The 15,791-nt window shown below is 38.6% G+C and overlaps 1 protein-coding gene across 2 annotated transcripts in view; it reads right to left on the bottom strand.

Moving 5' to 3' along the window:
- Positions 1-8,648: 8,648 nt before the first annotated feature.
- STARD10 (StAR related lipid transfer domain containing 10) overlaps positions 8,649-15,791 on the bottom strand; it is a 344,653-nt gene continuing 337,510 nt past the window's right edge. For both annotated transcript variants that reach the window (XM_078658614.1, XM_078658615.1), the window contains one exon: positions 8,649-11,904. In XM_078658614.1, the coding sequence (XP_078514740.1) occupies positions 11,680-11,904 (225 nt within the window). In that variant the 3' untranslated portion in view covers positions 8,649-11,679. The remainder of the gene's footprint in view (positions 11,905-15,791) is intronic.

Genomic DNA, 15,791 nt, shown 5'->3' on the forward strand with positions numbered 1-15,791 from the left:
TGGTGGTGGTGGTGGTGGTGCAGATGCTCCAGCTGCTGCTGCTACTGTAGCCATTTTAAAGTACAAAATATTAGTCACAGATCTCCAAACAGGTCTTCCTCAGTCAAAGGACAAAGTCTGAATAAGGAAAAAAGGTGGGGGCTTTCATCATTTGGAAAAGAAAAATGTCCTGGACCAATGAAAAGTGTTATTTTCAGGTCACATGACCCGGGCTTTCATCATTTGGAAACCAAAACTGTTTTGCACCAATAAAAAGTGTTATTTTCAGGTCACATGCTTACATGATGCTTACGTTGCGCGATCGTATGCACTCGAGTGCTTCCGGGTGCGCTTACACCGTGCGTATCACGCGGACGCGGCTACACGATACGTCACGATGATGTTTGGGCGCGCCCCGGGGCGCGTCCCGGGGGGCTTACATAGCGTGTTCGTATGCGCGTGGGTGCTTCCGGGCGCGCTTACGCCGTACGTATCACGCGGACGCGGCTACGCGATACGTCACGAGGATGTTGTCGTTCGCGGCAATAGCGGTAACAGGACTCTCCCCGGTACGCGCCCCGGGGCGTGCCGCAAAATTGCGCTGACCGGGGCGCTCCCCGGTACGCGCCCCGGGAGCGCTCCACGGCAAAAAAAAGATGTAACTTTTTTTAAAATAAAAAAATAGTATTATATAAATATACAATATAGGATTCATTATAAAAAATATTACATTTCATAGGTTTGAGGCCCTATATTTAGTTAGGAATTAGCATTTACAAAACCTTTGAAATTCACTGAAAAAACCATAGGTTTCACACCAGTTATTGTTAGGAATTAGCATTTAAAAAACCTATGAAATTCACTGAAAAAACCCTAGGTTTCACACCAGTTATAGTTAGGAATTAGCATTTAAAAAACCTATTAAATTCACTGAAAAAACTATAGGTTTCACACCAGTTATAGTCAGCTGGAAATTTTACTCGCATAAAACCATTGAAATTCCCACGTTATAGTTAGTTGGACTCACTATAACTTGCGCGTGCAATGCACTGCTGATGACGTCACATATTACATCACTCATGACATGGTCAGTGACATCACTCATGACATCAATGATGACACCATCTTATCGGGCTTCCTACTGTGGGATTTGGTTCTTGGTCACAACGTCAATATTGATACAGCTGCAGTCCTGACAGTTATTTTGTCGCCTTCGAGGAACTGAACATGATTGCCGTGGTTTTATTTTTATTGTGGGGTTTGTTATGTGTTTAAAAAAGAGAAAAATCTTAGACCTAAGTCATGTTGTATATTTACATTCTTTGCATCATGCACCACGATACTTCCATCCGCCGCCGGGCCCCCGGGTTGTCGGCTCTAAGGCCGTGTGCTCAGTATAATCTATATTGATTGTTTTACCGTTGCAGCCGGCCCTGGGGGTTGTTGGCCCTACATTGTGTATTCCTATGCATGTACAATAAAGGTCTTAAAAAAAAAAAAATGATGACACCATCCTTGTGACAGAGTGACAGACCTCCTTTCACTGAAATGTAACCCTTGAAACACATATTCAAAAATAAAAACTAACATTTTCAAAAAAATGGAGATAGCCATACCAGTTACAACAACCAATTCAATTATTCCACCATCTATATACTCATGCACTCATCCACCAACAGTTCTATATAGTCACTCATACATATACTCACTCTTCATATGAAGTGATACACCTATACATCCTCTTACACACCGACAGTCATCCTAAAGATACTGTCACACATACTCACACATGCAAATAAACTATTGAACATCCATTTATTTGCATATACAGCTATACACACACTAACATTTTACTTCTAAGGAAACTTACACATACTTAAACAATCACTTATAGAAACACATACTAATTTAAACAGGAACTCTTACAATTCCCCACTCTCACATATACTCACGTATATACATCAATCTTCACATATACTAGATTAAAACATATGTAGTTACTGATAAACACACTAGTGAGACAGTCATTCACTCACTAACACACACATATACACACACTCATCCACCCATACAGTCCTGCACATATGCTGTCTTCAAAACACATACAAACAGATACAAACAGAGAGTCAGTCATTCATACATCTATGTGCTAAGTAATACCCCCACCAAACCATACAAACACTCATACTGATACTAAGAAAAACATCTAATAACCCATATGCATACACATGTAGCAACTCACCAACCCATGCAGGCACTTCTATACAAAGTGAAACACTAATACATATATTTGAATATTTAAACATTACTCTCTAATATATGTATTCACTAAGATACACTTAATAAACCAGTTAACCAATCAATTAAAAAAAAAATCCATGTAAACACTTATTTAAACATTTATTCTTCCATCAACTTTTACATATACATATATAACACATTTATTTTTTTAAAAGACACACATTCACTGGATGGTGTCATGAGTGATGTCATGAGTGATGTCACTGACCATGTCATGAGTGATGTAATATGTGACGTCATCAGCAGTGCATTGCACGCGCAAGTTATAGTGAGTCCAACTAACTATAACGTGGGAATTTCAATGGTTTTATGCGAGTAAAATTTCCAGCTGACTATAACTGGTGTGAAACCTATAGTTTTTTCTGTGAATATATATATATATATATATATATATATATATATATATATATATATATATATACACACACACACATATATACATACACACACACACATATTTATATACGCCATGGAAGTAAAAATAAATATAGCTAAATAACACGTTTTTAGAGCAATCGTAACAATTGTACTAATAAACGTACATTCCCACCTTTATTTCTCCAGCAGTGTTTGTCTATCTATCTATCTACGCACACACACACTTTTTATTTATATAATTGCGTTCCAGATATAGAAATAGAGGTACACATGGGGGTAGATTAATTAGTGATATTGCCATTTGAATAATAATTAGCTCCTACTACTGCTGCAATTGCAATAATAACTGAATCTAGGTCATCTCTCGTTGATGCACAAGTTTAATTTTATAGATCAATGTAAATGCGTACAGCTCAGTGGGGGTCATCTAAACATAGAACTGCTACTGAAGACTCCTTAGGTTACCGGATACTACAAAATTGTCTATTCAGCAGTAACATCCAGGGACCAAAAAACATGATACAGACAGCATCACTACATTTACATTTTATTAATTAAATTGGCTGAATTTCTGTTTAATGACCACCGTGATTATACATTCAAACTACAGATCAATCAAAAACGTCATATCAACATTTTTTTAATCTGGCAATGTTTCAATCTATAAATATACCAGGGGCAGCAACAGCTGTCCCATCCCACCCTTGGGAGACAAGTATCCACAGGTGCCCCTGAACCCGCTGTTGTACCCTAAAGTTTCTTCTTCATCATTCTCTTAGAGTTTGGGAATAAGTCAACAAATGAGGAAAACCTTTTTTCTATGACATATAGAAATGTTGGAATGTTGAAATAGTTTTCGGATTGGAAATTTACCTCCGGCCTTTGGACTGTTGGTACAGGAGCATTGACGCATGTGCAATATGGTAGACAGGACATCGGCCATGTTTGTGAAGGAGTATCCCAACAGCCAGAATCTAATAAGACTCTACTAAATCTATGAATAAGTCACTCTAAGAGTAAGTCACACCTACTCACAGCTTTATTTCTGTGAATCGAATTCTAAGAGTGAACAACAAACTATTGCTCACAACACTGATTGTAAATTGGGATTTTAATATGAAAGCTAAATAATTTTTCTTAAATAGCATTTTTTTAAATAACATCTTTTTTCCGCCCGTCTTGCATTCGTTGGAAAAAAACTCACGAAACCCATGGTTATTCCCTATTGCTCCAGGGTTTTCTCTTCTAGTACCTCAAAAATTATATTTTACCACTACTTTCTCCCACTTCCCTGAGCTCCAGAACCCTTTAGATGCTTCAATTCAAGCTCCGATTCCTGCACTCTTATGCCCCCTTCTCTTTCTGATGTTTCATAAAATATAATTATGAAGAAAAAAAAACAATATGTAAAATGCCAAACTGAGAAACTGTTTATAATTTTTTTCCAAAGGACTTTGCCAACCTCCTCACTCTATGGCAGGTTTAAGGCACCTAAAAAAAAAGAGGTAAAAACTGAGGAGGTAAGAAGGAAGAATTTGGAAATAGCTTGTCTTGTCACGTATTAAAGGGGAATGTATAAATGTATTCTTGTTTATTACATATCCTCAAGTGCATTTCAAACAGGAAGTGGCCAGGCACCCAAATACTACCCCATAAGCCACAGCTACTTCTTGCCACTAGCCACTAGCCAATAGCCAGCCTTCAGTGCTTAATTGGTAAAAGAACAAGTGTGGCTGACTGTCGTCGTGCCGAATACCAATGTTGCATAGTCTTGATTCCAACTCATGCCTCTTTAATCCACCATCACACACTCCCCGGCCATTCATCTCACCATGGCAGGTTCCGATATTCTCCCTTTGTCATAGTTTTTTTTGTCTTTCTCTTCCTCCTTCTTTCCCCCTTGTGCGTTTTTCCGATCTTGCTCTGGGCGAAAGTCTGATGAAGAATAATAGGTGCCGGTCTCCAAAAAACGAAGCCAGTGGGCCCCACCTGCAACCACTGCTCAAATTAAGCACTGCCTACACTGCCTTTGGTCGGCCAGTAACCTGTGATTTACACAGTATGAAAGAGTGAATCAACTGGCCATTTGTATTGCACTTACTTTAAAACTCCATTACCTTTAGGCACTTAGCAGACAGCTGACATTCAAAGTGACATTATTTTATAAACCAGTCAATACATCCCCAAGGCCATGCTTCTCCAGAAGGGATAGGAGATGAGGTGGTGTTTTTAATCAGTGAATGGTAACTGAGCGTCTACAGAGGACCTTTATAACCAAAGCATGTTCTACTACCCATGTAAATAAAGAAGAACACATAGTGGAAGGATAGAAACTGGCAATCTAGTGTTTATATTTTGAATGTGGAGGGAAGGAGCCAGGTGCAAAGGGATACACAGTGATGTTCAAGTCTTTTGTGCATGTACTACATTGTTTTACTATTTCATTGCATACTACAGTATCTTTAACATTTGTTTGAACAGTGTATTCATTGGTGAAGGTTTCATGATGCATTTACCAAGACATTATTGATTGTGGCACTGGATCATAGCGCTTTTAACCAATCTCATTCATTCTTGACACTGGAAACCAAGTGCCATTTGCTGCAGTTGGAGGGAGGCCCAATTAAGCTGCTTTCGACCTAACTTAACCTCTTTCCGTCTAGGTAGTTAAGCACACAGACCTTTGATGCCACAAGGGTGAGCTGTATTAGACGAGATAGGATACCTCGGTCAGAAAGTTATCAGAAAGTAAAGGCTAGAACAAGGCGAACCAGTGGCTGCATTTTTCTGTAAATATTAAATTAACAGTTTAATTGACAGTTGTCCTTGCATTGTGAAATGAATTAAGATTTGAGATCATAGCTAGAGTAGTTTCTAGAACTGCGTAATTGAGAAAGCATAATGATGTTCCTCCATGCGAAACCTTAATAAAGAAATGTGATTTAAAAAAAAAAAAAAACAGCGAGGGAGCATAGAGCATGGTGATGAATATTCTGATGGATATAACAGATGCATGTCTGCAATATAAGAGTACCAGCACTTCCCCTAAAAAAGACGCAGCTCAATGTAGAAGTCTAAAGTCCCTTACAAGCTCAATGCATTCCTTAACTTATATAAGTTTGCTCCACCTCTAAACATTAATGGCCTGTGGAAGATATGCTAAATCCAGAATGATGACCGGTCAGAACTCAAATAAGATCCATCAAGTTCAAAATTATATTTAAATGCCTACACAAACTTGCTTGTCAGACTTAGTGACTCATTTGTCTTATTGGGGAGAAAACCTACATTGAGTGTTCCAATTCACATATTTCATAATCGTAAACATTAATTATCATACATACTTGCTGCATTTGTCACATTATGTGATAATTCATTAAATCATTAACATTGGTTTACATAATCAAGGTTTCCTCAGTGAAAACACAGGATTTGTTCTTTTTCTTTCTGCCTTAGTCGCAAACACCAGAAGTAGGAAAAGTGTTTGCCAACAAAAATTTACCAGATTTTATTACAATGGAATACCTCTACAATTCCAGATTCAAAGAGTATTATTCCATTAAATATAATTATTACTGACAGCACCCTTCTTTATCAATTGTTGTATCCCTAGCATTCTGCAAAAAACACACACACACACACACACACATAGAGTACAGGGCTTTTCTGACCAGAATTTTAGTTCAATATCAATTCCCTAAAAACAAAACGGAGACAATTTATATAGGTATTTACATTTGGAACTGTATCTGGCAGAATGATACACCTCGGTCATAGGCAGTGTTGTATAGTGAATAGTTATTCACCTGAAGCAGGTAAGCAAGTAATACAAATATGTCTGACAGGTATATTAAATGTGAATAGTACACTGTCACGTCAGTTCATCACATTACATAATGGTTGCTGCACAACCAAGTCCACTTGTTCGCTGTATTATAAGGAAAGCAGTTGGAATTATTGGATTGCTCAGCATCTACTACTTAAACTGCTGATTTTTTTAAACAAAAGGTTTAAAACTTAGCTGAAGCTGCATATAAAATACACGGAGATCCTGATATTTTTCAATAACTCAATTGAACATTGAATTGAGAATATAGAAAATGACAAAATATTTTTTTTGCTTTTTTTAAGATCTGAAGTCTTCTATTTTAAGATATTAAATAAATGTCTAAGGTATAATGAAGTTCTTTAGACTTGTGTATTAAAAGATCTTCCAAAAGCTCTCCTGTTAAAAAAAAAGAACCAGACGCTAAGCCCAAGGAGAGAGGTTTTGAAAATGACATTTTGGTAATATTTACGCTCAATTTCTGTACCCTTCCCTTTACTAAATCCAAAACATTCAATGTGGAATCTGGTTCAGCAATATTTCATATCTGCTGACGACAGTTGCCTGTCACTGAAAAGAACACTCTATTGATTCCCTTTGAATTGTGAATGAAACAATGTCTGCTGCTAAACTATTTATCAAAATTCTCATACAAAACAATGTAGGGCTTGCCACACATTTAAACATATTGTTTTCAAGAAATTAATCGACTAACCTTTGCTGTCAAAGAACTTCCTTTCATATTAAAACCTGTGCCACGTCAGCTATCTGAAATCTAATCTGATGTTAACAGCAGTCTAGAAAGTGCTTGGCAATGACAGAATATACATCGTTAGCTCCAGTATTAAACTTGTATCTTGTTCCAATGAACCTACACTTTTCCAGCTTTCTCTTCAACATATAATATAGTCTGAAAGGGAACTGTAAAAGCAGTTAAAACCCTTTTGTCAACTAGAAGGAAAGAATCTTAGTCTAAATCTTCCATTATGCAGGTGTCCAATTCTTTTATCCTTCATGATAATATTACAAATGGAACAGGTGAGGCGAAGTGATGTTTTATTTTTGCGATAATTAATCTTTGTCCAGTATTGGTATATTTCTCTGTGATCTGGCCATAAATTCTCTCAAATATTGTACTTAATCCAATATAGGAAAGGTTTCATATCAAAATCGCTTAAACTAATAGTCCACTTATAGCGACTTTACATCAGCATCCATGATGCAGTGGAATTTTTACATTTTTAAAAGTAGGTTTGGTGAGTCCAACTAACATTTTTGGACACAAATGATATTATAATAATCACATTTTAGTTTTAAAAAATATACATTATTTCCAATTGGATACATTATGATTCTTGTACATTTGTTATAAGTTGATACTTCAAATTGAATATGTACTATCTGACAATTCATGTTCCAAGAATGTTTCCACCTGGTGGGATTTTAGTAACAAAGATTTTAGAATATCGCAGATACACAAGGTGTGCTTAAATGTAAGAGGCATCTTTTGGAAATGCATCACTGTCAATAATCAACTCTAGTATTAGGGGGATCAGGAATGTTTTTGATATTAATCTTTGATGAGAAAATTGAAAACTTAATTTTCTCAAGTAGTACAGATAAACATAATACATTGCAATCTTCACTATTTTATCCAACATTTATGACAGACTGCACCATAATCAATTACTTCATCGGACAGCCGTTACCTAAAAATGACGAATACATGTTCCCAAGCAAAGAGTACCTACGGTTGCTTTTGGGAGATACCTTGATTGAAGAAAATTGTGAAAGGCTGACTGCCTCGTGCCAGAACCTTCAGAGGCCCTTTTGGGGCATGATTAATATATTATAATACAGCAAATCAGTGGAGAAGTCAATTTAGTAACCAGGGTGTAATAAGAAGACTTGAATTTAGAGATTTAGAGTACACAGACTTTTCACTACTTTCATTGTTAGGCGGGGGGAGTTGAGCAATTTCTGGGAGTTTGCTGAGGCTGCCATTTGTTCATTCTTTGTTTCTAGATGACATGAATTACCACAAATACAGTCAAATACAGCATATGTTAGTGAATACATGATTATGAAATCTTGGGACATCAAAGTCTTCCTGACAGTGAAGATAAGTGAATCATTTAATGTATGTAACTTCAAAGAACAGATATACATGGATGGTGTTTATTGAAAATTGTTTACACCCATTTTCACTTTTATGCACAGTATATTCACAAGTGACTGTGATTTCTTTTACATTGAAAGAGCCACACCTGGTACAAGGATACTAGAAGGAATTCAAAATATACTTATTATTTGGAAACCCAAACACTATGTTGCTGTAACCACATTGCTAGAAAAATTTAGCAGCATGAAAAAAGTAAACATACTTTTAAACAATACATTTTACTGCATGGGTGTGTGTTTTTATTTGTAGTGCAAGCTTTGAGGAGATGGGGTTGCAGCAAACATCTTCATCTGTATCTTCCTGAGAAAACTCTAACTTCTAGGTGTCAAGATATTACAGCACAGAAAATTAAAAATAGATTATTGCAACTTAACAATTGTAACTAGTTTACATGCAAACTATCATTTTACTGCAAGGCGAAATCTTTCAATGACTGTACAGAACAAATGGTGGTCTCATACTAAGTTCAAAAACAGGTACAATACCTCATTATACAAATAAGCAAAATCTTTCATTTGTACCATGGAGTTAGTAACACTAATACCAAATACAATTCTTTGGGAGTGAGACCTCTTTGTTTAAAGCCCTGTTAAAAAGGGCTTGGCAGCCATCTTGGATTTTCCACATTGAACCACTAAGATTACTGCTTTTCTCGAAAACGTTTGACAATTATTTTTATAAATAGGACACTTGGAGAAATCCAAGCTAGCTATGGGCTTAAAATGTTGGAAAATGCTTATTGAAGATTATAAGTGGAAATTTAATTAAATTGTTTTGGAAAAGTTTTACGTAAGTGTTTAGGGAGAGTATTAATTATTTCAGTTATATCAGGGAAGGGTGCAATAACTGAATCATGGATTGGAGTCTAGCCGGAATAACAGAGAGTAATGATGCTAAGGGCTGATCAAGTTATACAGTTGATTTATCAGATATCCTGTGGTTTAAGCTCCATTTGGTTTTGGATGGATGAACAATGCACTCTCACAAGAGAACAATTGCAGATTCCCCTATATTCTTCTCCTTTAGTGAAAGCAGGAAAAACATGTAATATTGAGAAGTTCAATCTTTGTTCACTTTTGTACATATGTAAAGCAATATGAAGCGTACTACTGTCTTCAGTATTTATTGTAAAAACATGTTTTTTGTGAAATTGTTTTCCATTTTCACTACTATTTGAGCAGATTGGACCCTTGGGCTGCTCTTCTATACTAAGATGTTTTAGTATTGTTAATTTATGTATATATATATTTAGTTAGGACGCCCAACATTGATGCTCAAGTGATGGATCCTAGCCAGATTTTCAAAAGAACCACAGACTGTTAAAATGTGCAGTTTAGATTAAATTACATATAAATCTATCTAATGTGGATTTCTTGAAGAATGTATTGGTGTTTGTCTTTGTCCACACTCTTGGCCAGGAAAATTCACACAATTTCTCACTCTAGCTCTACATAAGAGCTTCAAATCTTTAAGTGGTCAAGCACGTCTTGTCTAAACGATACAAACAGAGATCACAGGATTGGACCTCTATTTTGGCAGTCTATAAACAGTGAACCAGTACAATATGTAGCCGCTTTATTGAAATGGACAGAATGCGGCCTACAAAATTAATTTTGCAAGTGGTGACAAGTAATGGTGCTTGTTCATGTGTGTGAATTGTGGCTAATGAACTCTGTTTTAATGATTATATTGCATACTTTATCATTGTATTAATTACTTGTAGTGCATGGTTTTAAAGTGGATTGAAATTAATTTAGTAATTTTATATTATTGAGATATTGCTACTCTGAATATATCAGTTTAACTTGTTATGGTATTGCCCTCTTGCATTGTATTCAGTATATTTCACAGCTACTGTCATCAATGCTCATTATTAATACACATCAATAAATATTTATATTGCTGTGCATGTTAATTATGTTCACTTAATATTTAAGGACCAGCTTGCTAACTGTACTTTAAGAACTAGGCTCAGGAACTCACCATCTTGTTGTAGTTTGAGTAACACAAGAAATTTTGTTATGACGAAAAAAGAAATCCACAAAGCTCTGCGGGAGTAATGACTTCCATGTCTCGTCAAATAAGCAAGGGTTGGCCTACGCAGCACCTGGCAATGAAAAATGCATGATGGGAAAATAATATCTGTCAGTGATAAAGAAACACCAATATGCACTGGAAATACTAGGGGTCTGGCCTTCAATCTTTGGCTAATGACAATTCTAGTGACACTAACAACCAGAGGAAAGACAGTCTTGGCTCTGGGACTTCACAGTACACATTGGCCCAAGACGTGGCGGCACATTTATTGGAGTGGCTGAGATTGAAGTTACTTTCTGGAGGAATAATAATTTATCTTCTTTTGGAATTCTGGGGTGGTGACATGCTATCATAGAGGTTCATCTATATGATAGGCTATCAAATTCCCTCTTAACTGGAGAAGCTATTGCTGTGGCATTGGAAGAGGGAAGTAAAATAGCTGCGGAAAGCAGGGTTACAGAAATATATGTGAATAACGCTTGGGCCAAGGCTGCTACTGTATCTCCGAAACTTCACAAAATTCTCAGTAAACAAAGCGGACAGTGACTTTCCAGGGCTTTCCAAGCCATACATAGCAGATGGATTTGCAGCAGAAAACCACATACAGGAATAACTTGACATCCTTGGTACAGATGGTTTAGAAGACACAAATTGTGATGTATTTTACAGGACATACAGGCATTTTTGAAGTAAATTCTAACTTGAAGCCAGAATCCTGTACAGACCTATTGGCAGGAATCAACCCCCTATGCAGGGAGATGGCAGTATCCTCGCTTACAGTACTTACGGGGTTTATTAAGCGCTCATGGTCCCTGTCTGACCATCTTACATCCCTCAAGCCCCTCCGCCACCCCTGTTAAATAACGCTAGGACAACATGTGTGTTTCGGCCTTGAGCCATGCGCTCCACTAGACTGTACTGGCTACACAGACAAATGGAGACAGGTGGGTTAGGGCTCGTCGGCTGGAGTACGTTCTCAGTTCACGCTGTCTTCGTCGCTCCCATCTCTGTCCTCTTTGGCTTCGGAAATACTGCTTTCATCAATGTTCTCCAAGGAGTCAGCGTGCTGTATGGACAGCTCCGACAGCGCGATGCTGGGCAAGGTACTCTGCTCCGGGTACAGCCACGGCTTGTGCTGGGGGTTATGCTTGCGCTTCCATTCCGGGTACTTCAAGCAGGCTTTGTACATTTTCTTCATGGCCTGAGAAGGAAAAGGGGAAATTTCAATTAAAGTGGGGCTTTTGAGTTAAAATATGTACATTTTTCAATGACCCCTATCTTAAATTGACCAGATTCTCATTTGTCACCCATATCAATATAGAAGCCTTATTTATTGCTGATAATGTAGGTGATTGCTTTAACTACTATCAGCTCCATGGCTTTAATACTGCTAAACTTCTTTTGCCAAATAACTCTTTTTATTGTGTTTTATGTTTTATTGCGATAAACGATTGTTATAGTTTTAACTAAAACAATAAAAATCTTTGTATTGTTTTGTAATATAGAAATACATTTAGTGTGTGGCCTTCATATACTTGTTAGGACTCTATCTTTGTTGACATGCCCAGGAGGTTTACACAGTATGCTAGTTATTTAGGGTTATACAGGGTTGCATTACAAGTAGTTTGATGGGCAACAGTTTAATTAAACTGTAGCTCAATGGTATGGTACAGAAGCAAGAAGGAAATAAATAAATCTTAGTTTACAATGCAGTAAGGAGTAAAACAGAAAATGTAGCATAATTTTAAATAGTTACTGAGTAAATGCTTTTAAAATTAGGTTTTCTAAGACTCAAGGCAGCATTTTGTGGAGAAACTGTTCAGCTTTTTCTCTCTATTTGGTCCGTACTAGTCGGCCTGGATTCCCTGTGGTTCTGAAGGGCACCTTCTACACCTTGAACACAGCAAATGACAGCCTTTTCAGTAATGTCTCTTCACTGGGCTTCAATCTTTATTTAAATTGTATCATATGCTAAATTGTTATCACCCAGTTTTTAAACTTATGTACTGTCAAATTGTTTTTATCACAGTGTTCCTTTAACATGCATTTTTTGCCACGTATTTACAACACTTGTCTATACCACACATTTATTGTAAGCTGGGGAGCAAAGAGAAGGTCTCCTTCCACAAATACATTTTTTATATAAGTATATATAAAATATATATAAACAATGGGTGGTAATGGAATGCATTGCAAAAGCATATACGCTCTGAAAAAAGGGCGGGGTAAAAAGTGCGTTGTAAAGGCATGCAAAGTATTTCCCTGCGTTGTTCCGTCAAACAACCTGTGCAATAGCAATGGCCCTTGAATGTTTCCAGAGAGGTCTGGCAGGGCGTCCTGGTGTCCTTCCACACATCTGTGAACCCTAAACTTTCAAGGTTTTTTGTGTAGGTGCCTGTTCTAGTCTGCCTGGGAACCAGTTAGGGCTCAGCGGCACTGGTGTGCGATAACTCAAAAAAGCATGGGGGAACTCTATTGGCTGAAGGTGGTGCGACTCTAATGTAAATATGGCTTACACTGATGTAGGGTTGAGGTAGGGTTGAGGTAGGCATTGGAACCACAAGAGATGTGAACAGTGATGGTCTATAGTATTGTCAATAGACCTCTTTCAAAATAGGAAAGAAAAGAGGTATTCATCAAACCAGCCCTCTCCTACCTCGCCGGGAGCTAGCTAGATCCCAAACAGCGAATGTGATGGAGTGTTGTAAAGACATGTTTAATGAAAACTGTACTCCAGTACATCATGAGCAATTCATGGACCAATTCCTAGAAAGTCATAAATCTGCTGTTCTAGGTCTCAAATCTCATTTGGGTGTAAATTTACCAATTTTAGGGATTCAACAACTCCCAGCTCCAGATGTGCAACTTTTACATGTGCACCGAGGCACTTCTGCGTGAGGCACTTCTGCGCTGATGCACTTCTGCCTGAATAACTGTGCACATTGCCTATTTAAGCACAATGAAATGTCAGCAGTTTTGTGCAATGGCACAATTTTCTTAATTTTCTTTTAATCACCATACAAATAGTTTTCTCCATGAAGAGACCCCTTCACCGCTAACTCCACCAGTTTTGAGGGTGTCCTTTCCCATTCCCTCCCCAGACTGGAATTTACTCCTGATATGGACTAAATCTCTGGCCATGGTGGGAAAGGGATTGGAGAGGAGTTTATGGGAATTCCTAAACTTTCAAAGGAAACTACACCGTGGAATGCACACTCCCCCACCCTCAAAAGGGTTTTATTCATGACCAGTATTATGCAATTGGGGGGAAAGTTGTGCATGGGTAAAAGTACGAATGCAAGGTCGCCATTTGGGAATACTCTTAAATCCAATCTTTTCTGTGCGTGTGCAAGTCATACTTACAAAAGGATTTGTGACTAGAGCACCTGCAGACCTGACAACTATTAACATATTTTTACAAAGTGAGAGGGGGTAGGGCCTTGAAGGGAAGGGGCTTGGAAGGGAGGACAGGACTTTTATGCCCCTCACCACCGGTGCCGGACTGGCCGTAGTGGGCATCAGGCGTTTACCCGGGAGGCTTGAAGGGTGGGGGCCGGTATTGCAGCGGTGGGGGCTGGTTTTGCTACTGGTTGTACTGCACTATTGGCCCCCAGTAACAAAAGCAGCAATGCTTCACACTTGCATCCCCACCCCCACCCCATGCCCCTCGGGGGCTGGTGAAACAAAATTGCCAGGGCTGCTTTGGGTTCCCAGTGCACTGTGAATTTAATGATAGACTTCTATATATATTTTAATCTCTATTTGTGGGGGGATTTGTAAAGATTTTAATTAATCATACAATAAACTATGACTGACTGGGTTCCCAGTGCGGCCCTGCTCAAGAGCTGGCAAATCGTGGAGGGGCGGGGCTTAAAGCTCAACCCTGCTCAAGTTGGCCAAACCCCAAACAAATACCTCACCAGCGTTTTGGGGAGGTGGTAAAGCTCCTGATGGACCTCAGCTGCCGTGAGCCTTCAAACAAGAACTGTAAATACACTCTCTTGGGACTTCCAGCTCACTTTGTGCCACTGTGTGCTATTGGCTGTTCAACGGGAGACTGTGTGACGAGAGCCAATATTGTGTGGTACACGCGGCGCTGTGCAAATTGGCACATCTGCTCTTGGTGGTGTTTAGGTTTTAAAAATTTTATTAAAAGGTAGTTTAACTGATTTTTATAGAGCACTCCAATAATGTACAGCCTCGCAAATATTTCTTTTTTTTTAATTTCAACATATTTTTATTGATTTTTACACATATAGTCATCAACGCGGTGTCGTTACAGGGTGGCAGCCCAAACTGGCTGGGTTTGTCGAGGATACAGTTACACAGTAAATATTTCAACTGAGGAAAAGCTGCAAAGAAAGACCCTTTGGAACAAGTGAGTAAACAGGAGGGAAGATCTTTTTGCTTTTTCTCAATAGTTGCAGACCATTGCCGCCACCACTGTGAATACGATAAATGCAATGGCTGGTGGCCCAACTGCTGAGGTTTCAAACTTATTTTACATAATTTGCTATTAAAGATGATTAAAAATAAATGTATTGCTCAGTGACTGTGTTGCTAATACATTGCATTTGTTACAAATGGGGGTGGGGTCGCACACTACTCACACACCGGCGGTGTCGCCCCTAACAACTCTGGTCAATGTAGTTAAGTCTTCGCGATGCATCATCTTTCGATCTTCTGCTATCTTCGCTGTCTTCGCCATCCCTGGACACGTGTTTCAGGGTATTACCCCTCATCAGCAGGGATAGGCCGTGTACTGGGGTTGCCGATGGCTGCCAATATCTGCCAGGTATAGTACCACTCAGGCACGTAGGTGCGGGATCCCTGGCTCGTCAGCCCGCTGCTCAAGGGAGCTTTCAAGTTACAAATGGGGGTGGGGTCGCACACTACTCACACACCGGCGGTGTCGCCCCTAAGGACTCTGGTCAATGTAGTTAAGTGTTCGCGATGCATCATCTTTCGATCTTCTGCTATCTTCGCTGTCTTCGCCATCCCTGGACACATGTTTCCGGGTATTACCCCTCATCAGCAGGGATAGGCCGTGTACTGGGGTTGCCGATGGCTGCCAATATCTGCCAGGTA

This window comes from Lissotriton helveticus, chromosome 8 (assembly GCF_964261635.1).
Source record: "Lissotriton helveticus chromosome 8, aLisHel1.1, whole genome shotgun sequence".
Lineage (NCBI taxonomy): Eukaryota > Metazoa > Chordata > Amphibia > Caudata > Salamandridae > Lissotriton > Lissotriton helveticus.